The sequence below is a fragment of the Calypte anna genome, chromosome 2 (genome assembly GCF_003957555.1).
Source record: "Calypte anna isolate BGI_N300 chromosome 2, bCalAnn1_v1.p, whole genome shotgun sequence".
Classification (NCBI taxonomy): domain Eukaryota; kingdom Metazoa; phylum Chordata; class Aves; order Apodiformes; family Trochilidae; genus Calypte; species Calypte anna.
Window position 1 is genome coordinate 22,130,916 of NC_044245.1, and position 26,555 is coordinate 22,157,470.

The following is a 26,555-nucleotide window of genomic DNA, read 5'->3' on the forward strand; positions in this document are numbered from 1 at the left end:
AACCGTTCCCTTTTTTATAATTTAAAAGAAAATAAAGAGAAATGTGTAGAAGGGGTAAATTTGTAGCAACATTTCCTCTTTGGGTATAGCACCTTGATCAACTTCATTTAGTCTGTTCTAATGAACATGTTATTAAGAAAAATGTAGTAATGTAGAATTAATAAATTAATTATAATTTTTAAATTCAGCTTTTTATATTTGTGAGTGGATAAATTATTTGTTTTTGGGGAGCAAGCATTATTCTTAAAGTTGCATGGTTTATGTTGGAGAATCTTTTCTCATTTATATAAAATTTGAAAAAAAGTCTTGGGGAAGCAAGTTTTCACAGCTTTGTTTAAGCAGCTGCAGATACCAGTTAAGGAAAAAAGTTTGGTTTTAAATGAATATTACTTAATGTCTGTCTTCTTCCATTCAGTATCTGTGTTTCTTTTCATACTTCATTTCTTCCATGTCTCTATTTATTATTTGTTCCAAAAATGTAATGGCTTCTAAGGTCTGTCTGTACTAGAGAGCTTTTGTTCATCACCAGTTCAGGTATGTTGTGCCACTGTAACGTCTGGAAAGTAAGTCTGACAAATATAGCAGAAATGTTGTGATGGAGCAGACACAGTCCTCCCATTTTAATGCCAAGACCAGAAGCTGGTCTTGATTTGCTTTTCGTGTAAATATGGATGATATCTCTTGGCAGCCATTAGAGTGACCAGGCCGCCAGCTGCCTGGGCTTCTCTGTGCTGGAAAGTGTTATGAAATTACATAGTAATTAGGATGTTAAAGGATTAAGAGATAACTTTCTGATAATTCTTCCTGCTATGAAATAACAAACACTAAAACTGGTATGCAGCAAGACACTCCTGAACCTTAAGATAGACCTCTAGGAGGAGAAGATTATTAAAACCATCTGTTGATAGATCTTTCAAATCCCAGACCTTTTCTGCTGTAGAGTTCATTTGAATTAATGAAATCCTGGGCTTAATTCAGCGTGGCTGTGATTAGCCTGGTCTTCTGAAAACTGAAGAACATCTGTCAGTTGTCTGCCCTCCAAGGAAAGCAGAGACTGAAAAAATCCAAGAGTATTCAGACTTTAAAACTAAAGAAATAGATACTTTACTCAAAACTTCTTTGCAGTAAATAAGCCATCTATTCTAACCAGGTTTCAACTTACTCTTAATTTCTTCTCTTTTGGTAGTAATTGTAGATCTCATGGCAAACAGCTGAGCAGTAGCAGCTCTAGTTAAGAGGAGGGAGCCTTTTCCAAAACCTCATTTTTTGGACCTTGCCACACCCATCTCTGGCTCTTAGAATACAAGACAGACTTTAGTTGCTACCAACCATCTAGATATAACTACTGGTTTTGACTTTGGGTTTGGCATTAAAATTACATCCTGTAGTGACATATCCTAGTGACATATATCCTAGCTGACAAAATATAATAAAAAAAAATAATTAGTGAAAATGAGACAGTTACCCCTCCACTGGAGCTACCAGCTGTGTGTGGGAGGATGTTCATTGCAGTTTCCTGGACTCCTGAGACTTGTCACAGTAGATAGAAGGAAGCAGTCCTGCAATAGCACAGGGAGGGAGTGGGTGAGAATGTGATGAAAAAAACACCTTGAGCATGGTTGGAAGAGGATCTTCCAGCTTAGAGCTGGGGTAAAGCTGGAAATCTGATGTGTGCTTGTGTTTGTGCTTTCCACACTAAATGTGTGAGAAAGCAATGCTGAAACCTGGCTCTGCAATGCAGATACACCAAACCACTGCAGGAACAGCTGGCAAAGTGTTTAAGCAGGCAGGGTTTAACCAGGAATCCTGGATGCTCTGCTAGTGCAGACAGACCTTGGGCTGTGTTATGTCACTGGCCTTGGGAGTGTGACTCTGAACCTGACGTTGATGTGAGACAATACCCATAACAATAACTGCATCTGAGCCCTCCTGTTCCAGGTCAAATGGATTATCTCATTCCTGGAGTGAAAGGATCCCAGACACAAAACATATTTCAGACATTTGTGAAAATGGGAGGCCTAGAAGTAATTCTTGGCAAGGTAAGTGTGAACCTCTGTGCTGGCCACAGTGGAAACCAGCCTCTGGGCCATTGCTGCTCTGCTGAAAGTTTGGCTGGTCTTAGGACAGCAGCATGACTCCTTAAAATTGTGCTAATTTTTGTTAACGTGGAATTGGGATTTAGAAGCACTGTAACAAGCACCTTTTATTTGCACATAGAAATAACATTTAATTTCTCCCATTCCTCCAGTGCGAGCTAAAATGAAAATGAGGAAGCAGTCTGTTCGCTCTTGCCAGCTTTTGTGATTTTCAGGCAGTGTTTAGTGTTTTTCTTGAAGTGTAGTGGTTTTCTCAAATGAAAGCTGTAAATAAGGAAATTTTTGTTCTGCACACTTGTAGCAAAAAGTAGGGAAAGATCACCTTAGTGGAAGGTTTATCTTGTCTGTGACAAATGAAGGGGGCCTCACCTGTGACTTCTAAATGATTAAAGCTAATGAGGTAACAACTCTTTTCTGTGAATACAAAAAAGAAAATAATTTGGCATGAGATGCAGGTGAGTGTCAAGTTCTTTTATCATCTGTTTTTATCCTTTGATTTCTTTCAGGTAATATAGGAGGAAACAGAAAGAAAGTCAGAGGCAAAAGATTTAGGCCACGGTCTAATTCAACTGAGTAAGTCTGAATTTAAAACAGCAAAGCCAAAAAAGAACAGATTTCATATTTGTGTTTTGTAGATGGAGTTAAGCACACTCAAAAGCAGACAGCTGCATTTTTGCTCTGTGGTCCATTCTGATTGCTGACTGATAATCTGGTAAATGGTTTGGCTAATGTATTTCAGCCTCTTTCTATGTATTCCTAAAAAAATTAACTACCAATTTTCTTTTTTATGTAGGCTTCCTCACAGTCGTTTCCATAGCAATTCCCAATGATGGTGGCAGCCTGCACCATCACTGCAGGCTTCTGTCTACAGTAAACTGCCATTGCTGAGTGTATCCTGGTTCAATTTCTCATAAGCTGTTTCCTACCCTTGTCTTCGCCATGGGTTGGGCCATTGCAGAGTTAGAGATTTGTATCTCTGTGTACCTGCCTGGAGGTTTTAGGAGAGGTATCTGTCTACTTCGAAAGTACCTTGAAGTTTATTGTTGTAAGCCTGAAACAGCCAGTCTTGAGTAAGTCTTGCAATAAATGGGTAATGAGAGTTCTTACTAAGCAGCTGATGTAACTGATCCTAGTATGGCTTAGAGTTGCTTTCCATATTGATTGGTTTCTTATATTTATTAAAGAGCCCATGTGCAGTACTCCCCACAGGGAAAGAGCCTTTCTTATGTACTGAATCCTGCTGGCTCAGGCTCCTTTTGTGAACGAGCAGTGAGTGTCTGGAAGCATAATGCCTTGTCAAGCACTGGCCTGTTCCTACAGCACACAGGAATTACCTCTTTGACCACAGTGGCCAGGATAGTGCCCTTTCCCTGTATCATTAATAGTAACTTTGCATCTCTGTGGGCAAATGGGCTTGATACCAACCCTGTTGGAAACTAATAATGCTAACTCCTCCCTGGGCCCTGCTTTCTTCAGTTTGAGGTTTTTGAGTTCTGAAACTTTTCTTGCACCCGCAGTGCACTCTCTTGAGGTGAGTAGGCTCAGAAAGGTTCAGAGAGAACATGCTGTTGCAAGTTAGAGAAACAGTAGTTTGATACATGCTGTAATTGTAACATTGCATGGTCAAAATGGCAATAGGGAACCAGAAATTTCAGCCCCAGATCCATTGAAGGAGTTTATCTGTCAAGTGCTTCTGTGCTCTTGGTCTTTGTGCTGATAAACTGTTACTGGAACATTATTTTGCTCGTTTGCTTTTTCTCTTTGCGTGAGCCAGTTTGATGAAAACAGTTTGACCAAATTGCTAAGAATACAAATACGATCTTCTTCAGAGGCTTGATCAGTGCTTCCCTTAATTTTCCAAATTGTATTTCTTAAACAAGACTTGTTAAAGGAGTTTATGTTAATGAAGTGTGTATTTGGGCTGGATTGGTCCAGGAGGAATTAAACCAGGTTAGGTTTTTTTAGCTTAGAGTGAGTGTAACTGCACAGGAAGAGTATTTTTTTCCTCTACGCTGCTCAGCTTGTATTTTATAAATTTGCTTGGAGTAGACAGGGTAGACAGAGTGAGTTGGAAATATTTTCCCTGTATACTTTTTTCTCTTTTAAAAGTTCCCCTGAATTTCTACCTAATTCTCTGCTTTCCTTCTTGCTACATGGTATTGTCTCTCAACCCAGCAGCAGTCCTGGTGCTAGAGCCGGGGGGCTTCTACTTCCTAAGGGCTGTGCAGCATCTTATTAGAGATGAAGCATGTGCTCCTGGGAGAGACCTACTGGGCCAGAAAACACTCCTTCTCCTGGTGGGGTTTGTCTTGGGTTGTATAGGACTGCATGGCTTGTCTGAGTCTCCTCGGCAAGCCTGTAACCTTAGAGGGTTTCCACGGAATGATCCACATATTGTGCTGATTAGGTGGGGAATGGAGAGAACTGCTGAGTGTGCCCAGTGGCCCTAGTTAGAGGGATGATTTCCTTTATGAGTGGAGAAAATCGACTGAGAATGATCGAACTGTGGCCAGCAATTTACTCATTAGGAAAACAAAAAGCAACACCTGCTGTTTTCAGGATGCCTCGGAATACATGGAGGCTTTTTCCAGATAAATTTACCTTCTTTCTCTTGGAGATGTAGAAGAACCCTGCAATCTGTTCTGAAGCAGTGGATGGCATTTGGCAAGTCCACCTGTGTGGCCCCTGAGAGTCCAATGAAGCACAGTTGAGATGGAAGAAAAGGGTCTTCCCTGTTAGTAGTAGAAACAGCATAGTTAACCACTAGAAAATTGGGCTAATTTGGGTTATGCCTTGTGCAGAATTTAGGATTTTTTTAAAAGCAGGTGTGCACTAGTACAGTTGTCTATAGAAGTATTTGATGTTTGCATGTCTTCAATAACTGCACGTATTATGCCAAGATTTTTTTTTTATATATACAACCAAGCACCAGATACAGTTGTGCTATTAATAATTTAAACAAAATTTCTTAAACACTGAGCAAAGTTTGAGCTCTGCATCACTCACAAACAGCACTGACAGGAAGGTTGCAAGCAGTTGAGCACTTCCTGAAGAGTGTACTGCTCACACCTTTGTGTGACCCCTTGTACCTAACAGATATGTGAACAAGGCTTCTGCTAAGGGTATAGCTTTGTGGAGACTGCTGGGACATTTTAAATTGTTTCTGTGTGTTTTAAAACAAAATTCATGTTCTTTAGCAGCCAGATGCTTCAGTTCAAACAGAAGGAATGCCAACAGTCCAAATGTTTCTGCAGCTTTTTCACAAACAGGGTTGATGAAATAGCTGGAAAAAACCAAGTTTTCTATTAAAATCAATAAGAATTATCCAGAATTTATAACGAGATTTTTCTGAATAAGCTGACAGTTGAATTGGGAGCTTATGTCAAAACAGGTCCCTGGGAATGGGCTTTTTGCCAAACAGCAATTCTGACCTTTGCTAATTTGCACTGCTTTTTCTATAAGCATTTGTCTTCCTCATTTTTTTTGTTATAACTGATACAAACATCTTTGGCTTAGACTTTCTGTTATATATTGTCTTTTTGCAGCAGGGTAACCCATGCATCTGAGCCTGGGCTTTCACTCGCCCACCAAATCCTGTCCCAAGGCATAAGCCCAGGGGGTTCTGACCACCCCCAAACAGGGAGTCGGGATCACAGGTCAGTCTCACCTGCCCCTGCATTCTGGGCTGCCATTTTATCCCGGGAAAAATCCCCTCCCTCAGTATACAATAGTTTCACTGTGGCAAAACACCATGACTGCTTGGAGGTGCTCCTGCTGATGCAGTGCTAGTTAACCTTCCTCCTTGCCAGCCTGAGGAGTGTGATTAGTCTTGAGCCCAGGTCTTTTGCCTTGTTGCATGTTGCGCTACAAGCCAAATCGAGCTGTTGATCCTAGCTATAGGCTTACGTATAAGGACACCTGTGTTTCAAACAGGAATTTCTCAAAGCAAATGTGGATTCCGGCCTTCTCTAATGAACATGTGGCCAGGAAAATCAGCCTGAAAGCTTTCTAATGGTATCATGTAGTGGTCTGCAGTAACTTGAGTTTAACCTTTTTGTAACAGATGAATTGAGGTGGTGAGCAACGGTCTGTAGTACAACCAGACCCAGGAAGTCCTGTAGCACGGTTGTGCAACAACTGCATGCTTTGATACCACGTTACATTTGGTTATCTAATGCAGGATGCCAGATTGGGAGTGTTTCATGTTTACCAAAAGACCCTTTCCAATGATCAAAAAGCAAGTCAGAAGCACTGCAGCAAGTACAAGAAAATGTGTGGTTGCATCTACAATTAAAGCTAACTCAGAAGTTTATCAGTTCCTGATGGTGCTGGTGTCAGCCTGTTGCTCCACTTGTGGTTCATCTGTTGCTGCGCTACCCCTTCTGACATTTTCTTCCTCTAAGACCCCAAGCTGGAAAGCATCAAGCACTCCTAATTACTGATAAATAAGTAAGCTGAGGAAGCTACTTAGAAGCACTTGTGGCTGAGGGCGAGTACTTTCTGAGGGCTGTGGCTGTGCTTGTGCGGGGTGGGGAGGAGATGTTCCAGAGCAAAAAAGGAGCAAAAGAAGTTGGAAAAGTGCTGCTGTTTTTGTCGTCAATGAGGTTTGAAACATGGTGGGGCTTTAATGACATGATCTGGCCTGATCTTTACTCATCTGAGCAATCCCTTGCAAGGCCTGTTCCCATGTGTGAGGTCATTGGAGTATCGCTCATAAGTAAGGGTGGTGAGAACTGGCCCAGAAATATTAAAAATAACTTAAAAAATAATTTTCTCTCCCTTTTTCTTTGGTTACAATTTGTTTCTTATTTCAGAGTGTGCTGGTCTTTATTATTAAAAGTGGTGATCACAAATATCATTAAACTGTTGCTATTCTTATTCAACAAGAATGGTCTTTAAATTGGACTAGGCAGAAATCTGTTTCTACATTGCCCTTTTAGCTTAACATGACAGAGGGGGAGGAATTTGTTAATCTTTTTACTGAGGGCTAAGAGAAACCAGTTACAAAAAAATTTTTCTTCTTCCCTGCTAATACTACTGTCAGATAATTAAACATCTTTTATTTCATAGTTTTCTTGTAACTAATATGGGTATGCAGCTCAGAGGTTTTTTCCTAAAAAGTGTGGTCTGGTATCAAGATTGCTTCTGTAAAATGCGAGATAACTCTGCAGCCCGCCTCCATTAAAGCTCCTTGTGGTCCTACCAAATTAAGCAATTACTGAAAAATCAGAGGGTTACTTGCACATAAGTGTAAAGATTGCTGCTGTAGTGGCAAATGTTTCAAGCCTTTTAACACACCGAGGCTGAAATTCATTCCTGTAGAAATGGCCAAGCTCAAGTTCCTTTGCTAATTAAGCTATTATCTTGCAATTCATTCTAGATGGCTGCAAATTTCTGTCCTCAACAAGCAAACTACAGGATTGGAGCCAAAATACTCCTTTCATCCTTATTCTGAGATGATGATACTAATTGAAACCATGAGTTTAATGCTGGCCCTCTGCATAGGAGTGAATTTTACCCTTAAGACATTCCATGAATAATGTATCCCAAAGAGTTTCCGTAATAATCAAACATATGAGTCTTGTTGTAGGTCAGATTTCTCATGCAGTTGTACACGTTGCCTAGTCCTCACCCAACATTCATACTGATTTATTTGCCATATTCACTTGCATTTTGGGGATGAAGACATCCTTGCTAAGCTTGTGCTGTGTGTTCTCAGATTTTCTATTCTTGTTCTTCTGCTTTCTCTGTTCCTTCCATTGCTTTCTGCAGGTATTTAAACCCATGGTTCAAAAGAGAATATAATGTAGCTAAGTGGGTAGAAGATGTGAATAAAAACACTGAAGGACCATACTTTAGGTATTTTGTAAATTAATTCTATATCATTTTTAAGAGTTGTTCCAGCATATACAAATATCTTGGGACTCCTACCTTGTATAAATCAATACAAGTTACTGTAGGTGCAAAGGGCCCCTCTTCTTTTGCTGCATTTTGATGTCTGTTTTTGGCTTCATGTGCAATTTACGATTATTTTTCTGAATGTTTTAATGAAGCCATTGAAAAGGGTCTGTGTAGTGCATGCTTTCCCACCACCATCTAGAGCTTGTAGTAGCTTTCTCATCATTTTATGCCAAGTAGTGTTTTATGGGCATGAGACATATTTATCACTAATAAAGTAGTATTAACTTAAATAGACTGTAATTTACTGAAGCAAGTGGTTTCGTAACACATTGACTCTACCCACTGTCTTATATGGTGCATACTAAATTTAAATGAAAAAAAGAATAAAAAGTAATGGTACTTTACCCACAGCATACATCAAAATAATTAATATTGTAATTGGAAAATGAAATGTATGAGAATATACTCTGTGCTCTATTTATCAAACCACTAATGAATCTGTTACAAGTGAGTGTAGGGTTCAGCCAAAAACATCACTTCTTTTTAAGTGGGGAAGGTGTGTGTTATCAGATACGTTTCAAGTTAAAGAGAAGAAATGTTCACAAGGCTGGCCTCCCTGTTATACATGAATCATGAGACTGAGAACATCTTAGTAGATTCTCAGAAGGCATGATTCCACAGCTGAGACAGAAGTTGCAATCAGCTGAAAAAATCATCTAGCATAGCGGAGAATGAGAAACATTTTATGACAAATAATATAAACATGAAAAAAAATGATGCAGCTGCAAGCTGACACATCACAAATGAAGCCAAAAGAAAAATTATAAAAACACAGAGAAAAAGAATACAAAGCAAAATCTTTAACCAAAACAGTGAAGAATGGTAAGATGAGTAAATAGAATAACAGAATAGAACAATAATTTAGTACATTATGAGACCTAATAATAGTGCTAAAGGGCAGAAACATGCTCTAAATATGTCCAGTATGTCTTTGGGGAAACAACCTGTGATGGAGTTGTATCACAAGATGCGAAGGAAACACCTCTATTCCAATAATAGTATTGGCAGATAATAAATAACAGAGTTGGACTTTAGTCTTTTTTAGAACTAAATGTGTCTCAAAGTCCTAAAGCATAAAATTGTCACTTTTTAGAGCCATTTGTGTTTGCTTTCAATAACTCTTAAATCATAGTATAAGTTACAGAAAGGCTTTTCAATGAACAAAGAGGGCAAATGAGGTGAAGCCTGTCAGTCCTGGTCTCCGTCCTGAACAAGACTTCCTTGTGTCTTCCTGACACACAGCTTAAGGTTGTGCTGTAAGGTTGTTGTGATTGTGCCAGCTGGTATCAGCCTGGTCTCTGTGGTGATACTTGGACTTTCAAGCAGGGTGTGTTGAGTCTGGTGGTTTTACCATTGGGATATAGGATCCAGTTCTGGTGTCCACAATTCAATTAGCATGTTCAGCAACCAGGGAGGGTTAAGCCCAGCGAAACCTTAGAAGGGGCTGCAGGGCCTCAAGCTGCTCAGTTTAATGGAGCAGCCAAATATTCAGCTGATCATAATATCCTCATAGCTGTATATGGAGTAAAATCTTTGCAGGATGTCCTTTAAACTAGCAGACCAAGACTGATAACAACCAGAAGTCACTGGAAGGTGAAACAAGGAAAACTCACACTAGAAGTGAGGGGTTTTTTATTAGCAAACCTTTTCCTAAGAATACTCTCTGAACCTTTGTTGCTCAAGGCAAGGCCATCAGTCACACACCTAACCTAACCCCATAGATGTCTTTCAGGGTGTTTGTATTAGAAGCCCTGTGACCACAGTTAACAGAGACATGGATGGAATATGAATATAGCACTAATTTGAAAGATGTTACTTCAAATGGTTTAGATAGACAGGCTTGAATTCCTGTTTGGATACTCTTAATTTGGCTTTCATCTTTACTAGCAGTATATCTTGATTTAGTAACTGGATTAAATAATGGGACTGTACCACACCCCTCAGGGTTTTCATCTTTAGCACTTACTGAGTCATATTTCGAACTGTGCTTGAGATAAACCAAGCATTTTTAAAATGTAGATGAGGATTAAGCTGACCCATGTGAGTTTTAAGGACTGTATATCAGCAGAGATAAAACAAATGAAGAATTTTATACCGTAAAAGCTTAGTAATCATTGCCTGCATCGGTAGCTTTAGAAATGAGATAGAAACAAGTATAAATTTAGAAACTTTAATGTCCTAATTGATTGAGGTAACCATGGGAAGTATTCTGCGGGCATATTATGGAAGGTGAAGGATCAGATCCTGCTCTGGGAGGAGTTGCCATGGGCTTATGAAAGGCTGAACTGAAAAGTTTCTCCCCAAAACTCAGGCGCAATTTTGGTTAAACTGTCACAAACTGGAAAACATTGTTCCTAAGAACAGTGTGTCAAAACACCATATGGCTGGATTTTGAGCCTGTGAAGTGATTAATGAACAAAACAAAACAAATCTTGTTTGAAAAAGCAGAAAAGCAGGCTGAAGTCAGACTGTCCAGCTGATACTACATTTAGGAAACATAGCCCAGGATGAGACATTTACACCGGATAATTAGCTCAGATTTTTCTTTTCTTTTAAAGATGTCCTGAAAGTAACAGTGCTGTTTTGCTTGTCTCCCTATAGTTTTAGGAATAGTGTGTTGATGACTGGTGATGCTTCAGGTAGAGTTGAAGGAGAATTGGGAAAGAAGATAAAAACACTTCCTACAATTCTGAGGATCATTGCAGATTTTCAGCAAATAGAGATATTAGTCATTACAGAGACTTTCTCCATTAGCTTAAAAACCAGTATAAATCAAAATCTGTCTTCCTGACACCTGGGGTCTTAGTTATTAATATTTTTTTCTAGTCTACAAGTCTGATGGGTATTTCTATATAATTACTTTTTATTAATGATAATAATAATAGTAGCTTGTGCCTCTGGTGCCAGAAAGCTCCCAGATGTGGGATTTTCTTCTATAGGAAAACAATAGCTGAAAAACCCCCTCATTTTCCTGCACAAAGTGTGGGCTAGATTTTAATTTTGCATTCCAGGCTGTAGCTGCATATCCCCAGCAATATCCCCAGGCAGAAAACCTTTCCCTGATTTCTTGCTTTGCTGCAAGAGATGCTTTTTTACTAGTGTGCTACTACTGTTTATTTTTCTTATTGCCAATTACAGTGGCTAGTGCCCAGACTGACCTTGTGAAAGATAGTTAAGGATAACTCAAAACCCTCACTGTATCTTAAAAGATTCAGTAACCATGGTAGTATCAGAAAATAAACTGCCAGAATCCCCAAAGATGGCATTTCTGTAGATAATTACAGACAAAAAAGACTAGAAGTCACCTGAAGCACTGAGCTTCTACATTTGATTTAAATAAAATATTTACAGTAACTTAGATTTTATGGGAGTTGCTTAAGTATAAAAATAGTTTATAAACATAACAGGGTTATTAGAGACCCAGGACACATACCCAGAAGGAAAATGGCCACCCCAAGTCAGAAGGGCACTGGCAAGGGGCATGAAAGTCAGGACATGACAAGCTATCATTTCCCTCCTATTTTTAATGTGCTTTGGTGTTCCTGCTGTCTTCTTCCTTGATTTCTTCTTGGCTCCTCCTCAGCTGACCATTAGCCAGAGGTGGCTGTGCTGCTCCAGTAGGTCCAGTGCCTTCCAGCTCAGCATCCCACAGGGCCCAGAGCCGTACCAGTCTGTAGCTCCCTGCTGTCACTGAGGCAGCTTTACACCATGCTTAAAGACAAAGAAGAGTTTTTCCCATTACAACCAAAGTGAAATTTTGGCCATGTTGACAGACAATGAAAAAAGTGCCATAGACATCAGTAGAATCAGGATTTCATTTCAAGAGTGAAGGAGAAGAGATCATTGAAGCATGTGTCTGCTTCTGGAGCACCACTGTGCAGTGTTTGAAGTGGGCTGCTCAAGCCACAGCCTTTGTCTCTTCTGCAGCCCCCCAGGAGCTGGGTCTGCCCTCTGCTGCTGCACTCTCTTGAAGAAACTTGCACATGAGAGGCTTTAAAAGAAACTGCATTTAAAATGTTAAAATATTTAGCCACTTCAGTGTTTAACAAGATCCCAACTTCCTAATGTAGGATAATTTAGGCTGTTGGTGTCCTACATAGAGCTGAACCCTTTGCAGCAAAGGTCAGCTTGGGCTGATGGTATCTACATTTGGCCATGCTTTCAGCAGGTTGAATGTTAATTGAGTTTCATTAAATAGTTTCAATTGTGAAACAAACAAGCACAGTTTATGAGCAGTTTGGGTCTTTCAGGGCCACCTGCCTTGAGTTCAGCTGAAATGACAAGATGTTTAGATTTAGATGTTTAGTAATTAGATGATTTAGATGTTTAGTAATTGATTTAGAATTTGCAAGATGTTTAGTTGTGTGACAAGCTGACACATTTCCCATTGTCTCTTGTGAGTCAACCCTCCCAGTTCAGGTGAGGAGAAGGCAGAGCATGCAGGTGCCCAGCTGCGGGAGAGCTCATGCAGATGTCCTCCTGCTGCTGCAGTGGTTTGTTGTGGATCCCAGCATGGTCTCCCTGCACTCAAAGTTTCAGCTTCCAGGACAGAAAGATGGATGCAAAGTAGCCACTACGTCTTGTTTTCTAGTCAGAAATCAGATTTTTTGCAGCGTGTTGGAATGCATGGCTTCATTTGGGGTTGGCAGGTAAACCTCGGAATCTCAGTTGTGTTGTGTACAGGCCAGAATGCAGCGTTAGTTTCTTGTATAAATTCCATAAGGAAACAACATTTGGCATGAAAGCTAATGGATTTGATAGCAGGAGAACTAAAACCCCAGTGAAAGCTAAATGAATCCCACCCTTGCCCAAAACTGCAATGTTTTCCCTACCTTTAACCCCAGCATTTCCCGCAAGTGTCCCTGAATGCTGTCTTTCTTCCATCCTGTAAATGAGAAAGGTTATGTCTGGCTCTTTCTCATTTAAAGTATATGTAAATCTGGGATACACAGCACATACACAGTTGCAGGGCATAATCTGGAGGGTGATCAAAACCACTTCAAATGACTACGCATATGACACAAGATGCATCCTAAGATCTGTGAGCACACACTTAGTGGTGATGTGTTTTCATAGTAGATGGTACTAAAGGTGACAAAACCTAGCACATAACTGTGGAGCAGAAATAAGGGGTGAGACCCTATGAGGGGAGGGCAAGGTCATTTCTGTAAGTGTGCAACTGCATTCTTGATGTATTTGGCTGTAGCTTTGCATGTACAGGTGAGCAGCAATGTGTACACCAGGTGTGCAAACCATAGCTGAGCAGGCAATGTGAAAAGGGACTGAAAAGAGGGATATGTAGGCAGCTGCAGTGCAGTTTTGGGATTCACAATCTTTTGAAAAGGCAGCAGCATTGCGATTGAGTAAGTGGTGCAAAGCTGCCTGGCTGAAGGCTTAGTTTGGGATCCTGATCAGAGGAAAATGTTCATGATGCCCCATCCTTAGGGGGTTATCAGTCCTCCCAGCATCACATGCTGAGGCTGATGGACTGGTAGATTGGTCACAACTTTCCCTCTCACCGTAGCCTTCTTTTGTATTGCCCAAAATAGCCCATGGGAAGAGCCTTTCATGTGCAGGAGACAATATTGTGCCTTTTTGTGGTGCAAGGAAAAGCCTTCATTCTGTGTGCCGTCTCCTGGCTGTGGTACCTATATAAACAAATTTCTGATAGAACTTGCCAAGTCAGGTCTAATATCACAGTTACTTGTTCCAGATGCATTGTTTATAAATTTAAGCCTAAAGATTTTAAATTCTACTGCAGCTTTGGAGCAAAAATCATAAATAATTGCATTACTAATGGTACACAAAACCTGCTTATCTTCCCCTGTTCCTCTTCTCCTTAATTTTTTTCATTCTAGATACACTAATAGTTTATTAGTGATCCTTTTCAGTCCAAGTGTGTGAAGAGATGAGAGGACTTGTATGGCTAGTGACCAGCAGGGCACTGTTGAGAACCTGGATTTTTAAAAAAAAATTTTTTAAATAGCCTGTTTTCTTGCATATGCAGTTTGATGCCCAGATCTATGATGCTGGACATGTGAAACCCATGTTCTTCTACTGAACTAGGTGTTTCAGATTTTCTTCCTGAAAACATTCATATGTGTCCAGTTCATCTTAAGGGGTGATCAAAGTGCATGTGCAAATGTACTTTTTCATGTTTGGATAATCGTACCAACCTAAATCTTTTAAGTGCTGTTGCACTCAGAGGGTACCACATGAGCATTGTGAGTCAGATTGGAGAACTCTCACTGTATAATTTCCATTGACACCTTGTTGCTTGTGGCTACCATCCATCATTGTTTGTATGGGAGACAAGAGAGGGTGCTGTTGGAGGGTGCTGTTGCAGGTAGCTACAGACACAGCAAAGTTATACACTAGTCCAAAATAAAATAACAATAATTATGTAGAGGTGAATCACACTTAGCAGTAGAGATAGTAAACAATTCAAAACAGAAAAGGGTTCCTGCCTTGTTTGCAATCCTCTCTAGATGAAATCCTTTAAATCCCAGGCCCAGAGATACAGGGCTGTCTGCCAGAGGTGGCTTCTGGGGCACTTGGCAGTGGTGCTCATCACTGGGGTCTGCAGCTGCCCAACATGCAGCCTTCTGCTGCAGCTGAGGGGCTTGGAAGAGCTGTCTGTAGAAACTGAGAGAAACCTTTCATCTGCAGGGGTGTGTTCAGTTCTGAAGGTAGGAGGTAGCTGTGCTCAGGGAGGGTCTGGGTGATGTGGCTGCACTAGTGGGAGGCCTCCTTTGAAAAATGCCTTCAGTCCACAGACCAAGAAGGCCAGGGTACTTCAATTTTTGTACTTTGAGGCTTTCCCCCCTTTTTATTCTGCCCTGATTTAGAGCCAAATAGGAACCTCTCAAGTGGGAAAAGTGCAGAATCTCAAAACAGAAGTATAAGTTTTTCTTGGGTATAAAATTTCAGTCAATAATGTGCTACTGCCTTATTGACATGAAAATAATGCCTTTCATGTGATACAAACATTTACTTGCTCCTGCTTACTCTACTCACCTTGTACAGAAATGCTGATTGCCATTGACTAATCAGTCCATTTTTGTATATTCTCATCAGACTCTTTCTTTGGCTGGAACAATATGCACTGTATGATGCTTGCATGTCTAATAATTTGTTATTAGCACTTTGTATATGCCTTTGTTATTTCACAACTAACAGTTTGGCCTCCAAGTGCATGCATTTGTGTAAATAAATGTGTTATAAAATAAGAGATTTATTTGCTATGTTTGTATCAATATAGGAGATGTGTAAGGTATACATAAAGACACTGACAATTGCTATTTAGTCACTGGCAGAAGACATCGTTCAGCTTCTATTTATACAATCACTGTTACTATTTTTGCTTCATAATGCCATGTCTATCTTTTAGTTTGGTATTTATTCAATTGCAGATTTGTTTTGTTAACTTTATAATGCTTAATTACAGTACCATATAAAGCAGCTAAGAAACCATTTTTGCTATGCAATACAATTCTACTAAGATGTAGGATTTTTTTTTTCTTCCAGTGTTCCTGAAAACTAAAAATACCATTATTCATATAATGAATTAGACTACTGAGCAAACAACTTTATCCTCCCAATATTGAGCTAAGAATAAGCTATATACTTGGTTCTGAACCAAGCTTCAGAGTAATGGCAGTTGCTGTTGCAGTGTTAGGACCTGAAGACATCATATTTATTTTGTGTGTTTCAACATCTCAGGACACTGTCTCCTGCAAAGTCTCCATCTTCATCCACCGGATCTATTGCTTCCAGCAGAAAATACCCTTACCCGATGCCACCACTTCCTGATGAGGAGAAAAAAGCCAACAGGCAAAGTGCCAGGGTACATGTTCCTCTTCTCTCTTCATTTTGTCAGATTTACTGGGGATTTTTCAAAAGGAAAGGGTTGTGTATCAATAGCTATGACTAACAGTGAGAGCAGCAGTGGCATTTTCATTGTAGCCTTAACTCCAGAAGCTGCTGAAGCTGAGCAAGTTCCATTCCCAAGGAGAGTGTGGAGGGCTTGCATCAAGCAAGCCTTGCATACCTGGAGGGACTTTCCTGCTGCATGCCCTGAGCCCACCCTGGACCCCTCCAGGGTATCCAGGAATTGCTGGAACATACTGTGGATAGTGATACTTCTCCACAGGGATTGATTTCCAGCTGCTGTTGGAAGGAAACACTAGCTGTTGCTTCCTCTCTGTCAGTTCAGAGACAATTGTAGCTGCTCAGAGTAGAGTTAGGCAGAAGAGAGTAGGAAATTATCTGTACACTAGTATTAGTTAATGTAATCATAAGGTTAAAAACTCTCTAGTATAAATTGGTTACTACACTGACATTCTTCCTTCAAACTTGCTGCACTCCCAGCCATGGACATTTACTTTGCTGGCTGCAAGTGAGTGCTTTAGACCACCTGCTGACCTTATGGTCAGAACAGAGACTGACCAGAGGCTGGGAAGAGATCAAGAACATAGCCTTAGTGATCCAAGTGATGTAGATGTAGTTCCTCAAAAAAGCTTCTCACACTGTTTGGGTAACAGTTTGTATTATTTTGGTGTTCAATATGTGTTTATGTTCCTTTTCCCCTTCTTCAGCTATGGGAGACATCCATTTAGCTGCACTGTTTTCCTGGGGTGACATCAGAACTGTTTACTTCGAATTTTATAGAAACTCAGCATCACTGAGTCATTGCACATTCATCTGCTCTTCAGGCAATTGAAAAGATCAACAGAGGTGCCCGTGGCCACAGTGAGAATCTCCTCTCATCTGAAAGGGAAACAAGCAGTCTTTTGTTGTTGTTGTTTGGGGTTTTTTTTTGTTGTTGTTTTTGGGGTTTTTTTGTTGACTAGTATCTTACGGATTTTATGAACAACCAAAAGCATAATAAATAAAAGAGGATTAGTTTGGACCTGTTCCACATGATGACAGATATACTTACCTACAGTCCCACCTGCAGGCTGTTTGTCAATCCTGCATACGAGGGGTTTTTCTCTGTTTTAACACTGTCCTGAGTCAGCCCGGAGTGGAACTGGGAACGCGCCTCCTGGAGAGCACAACCGATGTAAACTTGTACGCTGTATGCATGAACCTTGTGTTCTTTACTTTCCACATGTAAGGGAAAACAACTTACTGTAGTAGAAATTAGCATGCAGGAGTAAGAAATATAGGATTTATTTTCTGACAGGATTTCAAGCTTTGGAAGGCAACTATTTGACACAAATGTCAAAAAAACAAGAATTCTATCTTTTTTTTAACCTTACATGTTTATAATCTCAGTATACAGACTGTATATATGTAAACATTTGATAATGTCAAAAACAGCTGTTATATATGTGTATCTTGCCAAATGCCTAAAGAAACAGTCATGACAAACATCACAATTCAAATTTTCTAACATTACGAGCAGACAGCTTTGGAAATACAGGAAGTACATTACTGTATAAAACCATGTCTCTGAGAAACTGGTGTTTGACCAAAATCTGTACTATCTTTTCAGTATGTCTTGACAATCTGAGTTGTCTCGTAAACTGCAGAAACCAGTTCAGCAGCACTTTTTCTTAAATCATCATTAAGAGGAACCAGCCAAAATCCATTGTTTGGTGAGATGACCAGGGTATCATCTACAGATGTGATGAAGAATGAGTAGGCAGATGATGAGGACTTTCTTTAAGTAATGTGCAGTCCAAGCTTCCTGGACATTTGGTAATACTTCTATGTTGTCAATTCAGGATGTGGTGATGTGAAGTCCTTCTGTTGAGAATTCCTGTGTATTTTTGATAGAGCATTTCAGACACTGTTTTAGATGGCAAGGTATAGCTTATGAGAAGTATAACAATTTCACTAGATAGTAACAGTGCTGGGCAAGTGGCCATTGTCATTGCTGACTTTTAATTTTCATTTGTTCTGTGATCTCCTTTACCATGCGCTTGAATACTGTGCTTACTGCCCCTGAAGCCTCTTTGACAATTTTTGGGGGCTTACACTAAATACAAGGGAGTTTATCCTGAAAAAAAAAATGGGAGGGGGACACACGGGACAAATGAACCCTTTACCATGGAGCTGTTAATCTTGTCTATAAGTACATGACTAAATTTTTAACACCTGAGACTTCAAAAGGTCATTGTAAACCAAATGTCTTTGGATTGGAAATTTTCAGTCAGTAAGAAACTGGAGTATATTTAATCAGTTTATAATTCTCCAGCTTTCCAAAAGTGACTAATTCCTAGCTTCAGGTAGTACCATTTCAGAATAAAACATCTAATTCTGCGTGGTGCACTTTAATACTTTGCCCAACAGCCATATGATCAATTAGACATTATTGTGGTGGGAACATCTACGGTGTTTCTGAATCTTCTACCTCTTTCATGTATTTCCTTTAGTAATTGAACACAACACTTGCAGCCTTTTAATATATTTTTTTAAGTCTCTCGATAAAGTCAAATACATGTAAGAAACATTAAGAAATGTTTAAGGATGTCAGCACCTGTAAAGTATGTAATATTTTTAAAAGCACTATATTTTATGATTAGACTGTGTCTAGGACAAAATATTGGCCTTGGAGTTCAAATGGTTTTCCGTCACAATCGACAGATCCTGGTAAGTATTTTGGAAAAAGATAAATATGGGTGAGTGTAAGTGGATGCAGTCACTTGTAATTACTTTAGGAAAAGATTCTGCACTTTTGTGAAGAGTAAATATCCATCAGCACTAAAGAGTATTTTTTGCAAACATTTACTTTGAGAGTAAGTAACCGAATTAAAGATAGTAGTGTACAGCTCATGAAATTAGGGCCTGAGCCATAAGCATGTGAAATCAGTGTTTTATTGATTTCAGTGGACTTTGAGCACAACTCTCAAGAAGTTCACCCATATTAGGACATTATGCTAACCCAACAGCTGCTATGTTACTCTTCTTCCCTCCTATATTAGTATCTTGTCTTTAGTAACTGGACTGTTCATCATGTGCCTTTTATGGTATTTTGTTTGGATACAAACTAGCATGTAATTTTGAAGAACCCTGTTAAATTTCTGTGCATATTTTATGTTTACCACTGTTTACTCTTCCCTTTCCATTTTGCCTTATCAAGAAACAAAAATTTGGCAGACTGAACTGGATATAACATACTGGCTATTTGTGTAGTTTTCATAGCTTGTTGTTCTGCAAACAAATGGCTCTTCTGACTATTTTCATTGTAGTATATGCTTTCAGCTCCACTCTTGTTTTGGTGTCATTCATTTGTAGCATATGATGGTACAGTTTTGTGTGTAGTGTAATTTTAGCATTTCACATTTGGAGATATGTAGTGACTGGAAGTCCAGTTACGAGTACTAAGTTTAAGTTAAATAAATATTGACTTTCCCTTTGATGGGCTAGAGTGAGAAAATCACAGGATGTGAGTTTTTGCATCTAGTTGGTAACTTGGAGACCTTGCCATTGCACAAAACCTGAGCTGGCTGGGCTGCGGGAGCCTCTAAAGCCAGTGAAGCTCAAAGAGAGAAGCTGTTTGCTTACCTTCTGGGTTCCTTCTTCTAGAATGTGATGTGTTGGAAAGCTGCCAGATTAATTACCTTGAAGATTGCAAATATTTTTTCCGCTGTACTTAGTTACTCTTGCAAGAGCAATATAAATTGCCATGTAATACCTCATCCAGTCTAAAATAGTGTACTTTTGTTATCACTAAGATCACTCAGAGTCATTGAGACTTATGCTTTTATTTTATTTTTATTTTAATAAAATCACTGGTTATTGCCAGCTGTGCTGTAGATGCCTGTTGAAGTGGGGAAGCTATCAGTTCTTCTCAATGCATCAGAAGTAATTGTCCAGATGAACACAGGACCTGTCCATATGTATTTCAACATGTGGGAAAAGAATCTTGTATAAATTAAAATAAAGTTAATATGACTAACTGATGGAGACTGGAAAACAGAGATTATATCCAAATAATATTGCTGCACAATGATTTCACAGCTTAAAAAGTAAAAATGGGCCTTCTAGTTCTGAATTTCTTGGCATAAACACTTCGAGAATTCTTATTACAGACTTTTGGTGAACATATTTAGGCAGCTCACCAGAAACGGTTGTGATTGATAATTTAAATATGCTTTTGCTTTATTTAAATGTTTTTTTTAAAAGTTCTTAATTTTATACATCCTATCTCTGCATAAGGTATGAAGTTGTCACTGTTATCTGCTTTGAAGTGTGACTTAACCCTGAAGACAGCTATTTCCAAATGACTTGAGAGTTTTGTTCCTGATTTAGGAGCTGTTGAAGCTGCAAAGCTGATGTACTCATTAGATAATTTTGACTGTTATTTTGATTGGACTATAGCCTGAATTAAAATCAGTAAGAAATTGTCACTAGTTAGTGTACTGAAGTCCTCTTACCTGAATCTCTGCTGGTGAGTTTAAATGAACTGAGTGGTCTCATCAACACAAATGGGAAAAAAAAAAAAAACCCAAACAACAGTCCTAAGAATAGGTACATATACTATTGCAGGCATGCATATACTACAGTTTCTGACAGAAATTTGTAGTTATTATATCATTGCTTAATGAAGAGGGAGGCTGAGGGAGCTGGGGCTGTTCAGCCTAAAGAAGAGGCGGCTCAGGGGAGACCTCATCGCTCTCTACAACTCCCTGTAAGGAGGTTGTAGCCAGGTGGGGGTTGGTCTCTTTTGCCAGACGACTTTCAACAAGACAAGAGGGCATGGTCTTAAGTTATGCCAGGGGAAGTTTAGGTTAGATATTAGAAAGAATTTCTTTACGGAGAGGGTGATCAAACATTGGAATGGGTTGCCCAGGGAAGTAGTGGATTCTCCATCCCTGGAGATATTTAAAAAGAGACTGAATGTGGCACTCAGTGCCATGGTCTAGCAACCGCAACGGTGGTTCAAGGGTTGGACTCGATGATCTCTGAGGTCCCTTCCAACCCAGCCAATTCTATGATTCTATGATAAGATGTAACATCAAACAATGGTGACTGTAATCCTATGGGATAACAGGTTAGCTGTTAGGACTTGCTGTCATCGAATCCCATACCTAGCTGCTGAATGCAAACTTGCCAAGATGCAGTGTAAAACTGAACAAGCTCCTGTTCCCTTCCATCCCCTTTCCACTCCTATTGAAAATTATTCCTATGAATGATAATTACATCTACTAACACTCTCTTGTGCTGGTTCAGTAAGATGGAAAAGATGCTAAGTTAGTCACCTTTCCTCAGAACACCCTGGATAAGGTCTTTCCAGAGCTGTTAATGCATCTTTTTCTCCTTTTACACTGTAGGTGATGGAGCCTCATGTCTTATGTGACATCTGGTGGCTAAGTCATTCTGTGTCTCTCACTTTCTGGCATAGTTGAAGGCTAAGCCTCTAATCACAGAACCTAAAAGCTGTGTCCTGTTTCTATTGCTCTAAGTCTGAAGATCATCCATCTCTTTCTTTAAGTCATTTGACTAGCTATAATTGTTAGAGAACTCTTTGGACCATTGTTACCTGCCACAGTGTGATATTATTTACCTCTTTTCCTAAAGAGCTTGAGCATTTTGTTCTCCTCCAAAGCCGTTTTTTTTTACTGCTCAGCATGGATTGTCTGATCAGTGCTGAGCTGATGAGCCACTGTGTGCATGGGTTCCAAACCATATTACATTTATCAGCAATATGGGATCATATTACTGACTTTGATCAGATTTCCCAAAGACAAATATAAACTGTATTTATGTCCAGCTTGTCTGCACAGGACTGTAACGTTCCTATGGGCATGTTAACTATTAGGGTGACAGAGCAGGAAAAAATGGAAAAGAGTGAAACTGATTGTATGCAATACAGTAGGGAGTGTTAAAGACAATTTTAGCAGAAAGAGGAAATGAAGTAACACTTCCTATCCACTATACTAAAAAACTCCTTTGGCCTGAGAATTTTCCAAGTCAGCTTATGAAAACCCTTTCTAGTGCCTCAGTATGGATACTGATGTAAACTAAAAGAATTTCTTTACCTAGAGGGTGATCAAGCATTGGAATGGGCTGCCCCAGGAAGTAGTGGATTCTCTATCCCTGGGGATATTTAAAAAGAGACTGGATGTGGCACTCAGTGCCATGGTCTGGAAACTGCAGCGGCAGTGGATCAAGGATTGGACTTGATGATCTCTGAGGTCCCTTCCAACCCAGCCAATTGTACGATTCTATGATTCCATAAAGCTTTGGGACCAGTAGCTGGTACACCAGCATGTGGCACCCCATCAATCCACAAGTTATCTGCAACTATTTAGAAAAGCACTACAGCAGTCAACATAGATACCCTCTCTCAGACAGGTAACCAAAACAAGAAGTTCAGAACACAGATGTAGTCATTTGCTCACACCTGAGAAACTTTATCCCCGACTTCAAGATTGGCTCACGGTGCCAGGTGTGGTGATTTTAGTTCTCAAAAGCCCAATCTACACCAGTTTCAAAATGACTTTAGCTAAGCCAGTTTTAAGATGTTTAATTTTTAAAATGTTTAATTTTTTAAATGTTTTAAATTCTTTGCAACATAGACAGGCTTAATTGCAATTCACTCAGAATGAGATGAGGAACATTGGGGAGAGTAAGCACAGAGCAGTTAAAAAGAAACACATTCTCTAAGGGACAAATACAGGTGTCTTACACTGTTTTTAATTACTAAAGCATAAAATGTGAAAGCAACAAGCTAATTTTTTTTTCTGTTTCTGTATTCCTCTGAGTAAAAAAATACTTTTGGTTAAAAGAAAATCTTAACATGAGGCCTTAAGACCTTATATATTCTAACTTTAGCATGGAGAGTCTATTTTTACAACCATGTTACAAATTCTGTATATAGGCCTGACTGACCTTGTAAGTATAGTGGTGCTAGCAGCTAATTGTAGGGCTCAGTATAACAGTAAATACTGATTTTTTTTGATTATTGGTACAAGGACTCCTGCTCACTGCCTCTGTAGAGACTTTGCATATTTTATGCTTGGAAATACAGTCCAGAACATACTCTGTGAATATATAACCTGTTTTTTTTGTTTTTTTTTTTTTCTTAAGGGTAAGGATATATTGCAATAGGTAGTGTTTTATATAGAATACAGTACTTATTTTTATTGTTGCATAAATGCAAAATATTTTTTTTTTCAGAATAGCAAAGTATTACAGAATTTTTAATCCACTGGAGAAAACACTATTTACAATATGACCAGTTCTTTCAGCAAAGCTTTAGGGATGGCATATACTCTCTGTCAGCTTCATTTTGTGATAATGTTTATCTTTGGCATTGCTGTAAAAACAACAACAAAAAAAGCTATTTTTCCACTCATACTAGCCCTTTCTTGTAAAACATTTATAGAAGGAAGGAGAACCTAGTTTCACCACGAGGGCTGGGCTAGTACTGGCAAAAACCAACCCATCTATATCATACTCTTTGCTAGTTAAAATCCTTTAAAAATCAGACCTAATGTAGAAAAGATTTTGACAAACACCAAAATAAAGCATTACAATTCAGAGCTTTCTAGTTTGGAGTGTGATATTTTTGTCATACGTATTACAGGCACTGGGCTGTTGCAAATGAATCAATTTGGCTTTCATGTAGCTAAACAAAATGCTGCTTTTTACAAAATCACATCATTTTAATTTGAGGTTCTGAATTCCTGCTCATTTTTAATAACACATCACAGTATCCACTTCTGTTAAGAGTATTTAATACAAATGCCTGTGATTTTCAATGTTACTAACATATTGTAACATCAGTAAAGTGACTTTCATTGACAAAAGCTCTTGTGTGTATTTTGTTCTCCTAAGTCCTTATACCTAGCACTTTCCATTTTATAGATCTCTCTAAAAAAAGATCCTGTGTGCATGGGAAATGCTATTTTTAATAGACTACAGATGTGATTTTTTTTTTTTTTTCAAATTTCAGGGTTGAAAATGATCCTGTGAGCTTCCCCATCCTTGTCTTAGGGCTCTACTGTTCTCAAGGCAAATCTAAAATTACTGTTCCTTAAATGTGCATGTCTGAAGACAACCTAGGAAAAATATCTATGTTCTAAACTATGCCTGGTTGTTTGCACAAAGGTCAGGAGCAGTCACCTCACTTAGTAATCATATAACCATCCTTCCTGGTATGCCTTTTGGAAAAGATAGACCTTTAAGTCTGAGTTACAGTTTCTCTAAAGCAGGTAATTTGCATATTCATATTGCCCACTGAATCTGCTCTTAACTGGGAGGGCAGCAATCTCTACAGTCACTCATTAGCAACTCGATTTGTCTTAATTTATGTCTAAACATGAAAGATTTATCCTGTCAAGTCACTGTGACTACTATGGATTTTTGAAATACCTATGGAGAATAAAAAGCAATTTTTTCTTGGATAAGCTAGAATTTATTCCTGGTTTTGGAGCAATTAATTTTCCAGTTTTCTCTGGTTTGTGTTTACAAGAAGATCTCTGACAAAAACCCTGTGATTCTTGCAGCATTTTACTACTGGCACTTGGCTGGTGCCAAAACTGTAATTTAGCCTGGGGAAATAAACTGGAAAAGACTTGGATTTGTTTCGTCCTCTTCTTTCATTGCTCCAAACACCCTGTTTTGCCAAATTAAAGAAGAAAAAGTAACCACTCTGACATAAAAAAAACAAACAACCCCCCAAGTATCCAAAATAAGCTGAACACATTTTTAAAGCTGTTTTTTTTTTTTTTGTTTTGTTTTTTTAGTGCAATTTTACCCCTGCATATTATTTCATCACTAATTCTCAGAATGTAGTGCAGAACTCCATACCTGTAGAACCATGTGGAACTTCTGGGGGAGGCTCAGATCAGTTAAGTTATGCTTACCTATAGGAATGCTATGTTTATTGCCTGATGGTTTTTCATTAGTTGTTAGAGGCCTGTGGTAGGTGAAAAATTGGAATGGCAAGGGTAAAAAAATGCAGATCAAAAAACAAAACCAAAAACCAACAAAACCCCCCCCCCATGCTCTACCTTGTACCAGCAAACCAATGCCTGACCAGACCCCAGACAAGAGGTACTTTGGAGAGACTCCTCACACTCTGGCCAAGGTCTGCAGCTGAGCATGACATTCTGTGGTTCAGAACATCCCCGTGATTAATTTGGGTCAGCTATCCCTGGTGCCTTTCCCCTCAGCCTCTTGCCCCCCCTCAGCCTACTCGCTGAGGTCAGAGAGTGAGAAGCAAAGATATAGCTGATGCTGGAGAAACACTGCTCAGCACTAACAAATGCAGTGGGCTGTTACCAACACTGTTTCAGTAACAAATCTAAACCACAGCACACTCCAGGCTGCCATAAGTAAGATTTAATTCCATCCCAGCCAAAGTCAGTGGAAGAAACACAATTAAGCAAAAGTATGAGAAACATTGTGTGAGTAATGAGCATTTTGGTAGAGATGGCTCATTCATTTTAGGGTAGGGGTGACCACGTAAGGATGAATATTGCAGGGCAAACAGCTTTTGCTGGATACTCCATTCACAAACTTCATCAGCTCTCCAGGTTTTGAACTACAGCAGAACAGATGTTGACTACTTCAGTCCAAGAAACCTTTATGGACTTTGGTCATTGTGTTGGAAATACTTTGTGTAACATTCCATATGTTTCCCAACATTATGTGCAAAAGAACTGTTCCCAAATAGCAGAATGTGGAAATATAATCATGTCTATGCCTTTAGATTAATTTTTGAGGGCAGAAAAAACTACCTGCTGAAACAAAACTAGAAGAAACATGCAAAGGATTTTGAATGTTAAGTAATAAGTGCAAGTTGTTTCTTCAGGCAAGACCAGAGTTGAACTGATAGTAGAGAAACTAGAGACCTGGATTTTACAATATTCTTAGCAAGCTGGGTTGTAAAATAGTAGCTCCAAGCAAGATTTCTGCTCTGAGGATTAACTGTTGTTTGTCCAGTGACATATACAGATATTTATATAAACACATGCAGAGTCTTGCATACAACCCTTAGTTCAAAGAGTCATTCCCAGAAGTGCTCTAAACTACTAGTTTAAGAAATATACTTCATTTATCATTCTGTCATTTTGTGCTTACAAGGCTACCAAAAGAAGAACTAGCACTCCATTGTGGTAGAAGGAATTGACCAAAATTAACTAATGTTTCATTAACTTACTTAATTGGAAAAAAGTCTGAACTACCTCCACAGAGCTCCACCTTCCTATACATTGTCAGTCTCTCTCTCTCAAAAAACAAGCCACCAGAAAACCCCACCAAACGAAAGAACTTTTTCCCTGCTAAGAAATCTTAGGCAAATTTTTTGTCTTTCTATACCTATTTTAATGTGTATTTTAAACCAATGCCAATTACTGCTGTGATCTGAAACAGCAAGAAGGCAAGAATTTTTCAAAGTGGGGTTTGGCCCTTGTATATTAATTGGCATCCTGGGGCAGGAAAGGTGGTGTGAAGTGGAGGGGACTGAAACGTAATTCAAGTCTGTTAGCTTAGAAATTCATTGTTAAGGGGAAAGTTCATGTATAAACTGACTCTGTA

At 39.1% G+C, this 26,555-nt stretch overlaps 1 protein-coding gene across 2 annotated transcripts in view; it reads left to right on the top strand.

Annotated features, from left to right (window-relative positions):
- ADAM22 (ADAM metallopeptidase domain 22) overlaps positions 1-20,082 on the top strand; it is a 125,419-nt gene extending 105,337 nt beyond the window's left edge. Inside the window, exons 27-32 of one of the 2 annotated variants that reach the window (XM_030445906.1) lie at positions 1,939-2,039; positions 2,603-2,669; positions 5,642-5,752; positions 7,869-7,955; positions 15,780-15,903; positions 16,655-16,765. In XM_030445906.1, the coding sequence (XP_030301766.1) occupies positions 1,939-2,039; positions 2,603-2,669; positions 5,642-5,752; positions 7,869-7,955; positions 15,780-15,903; positions 16,655-16,675 (511 nt within the window). In that variant the 3' untranslated portion in view covers positions 16,676-16,765. Of the gene's footprint in view, positions 1-1,938; positions 2,040-2,602; positions 2,670-5,641; positions 5,753-7,868; positions 7,956-15,779; positions 15,904-16,654 lie in introns of both variants that reach the window. The other variant, XM_030445905.1, reaches the window with a different exon arrangement.
- Positions 20,083-26,555: the final 6,473 nt, after the last annotated feature.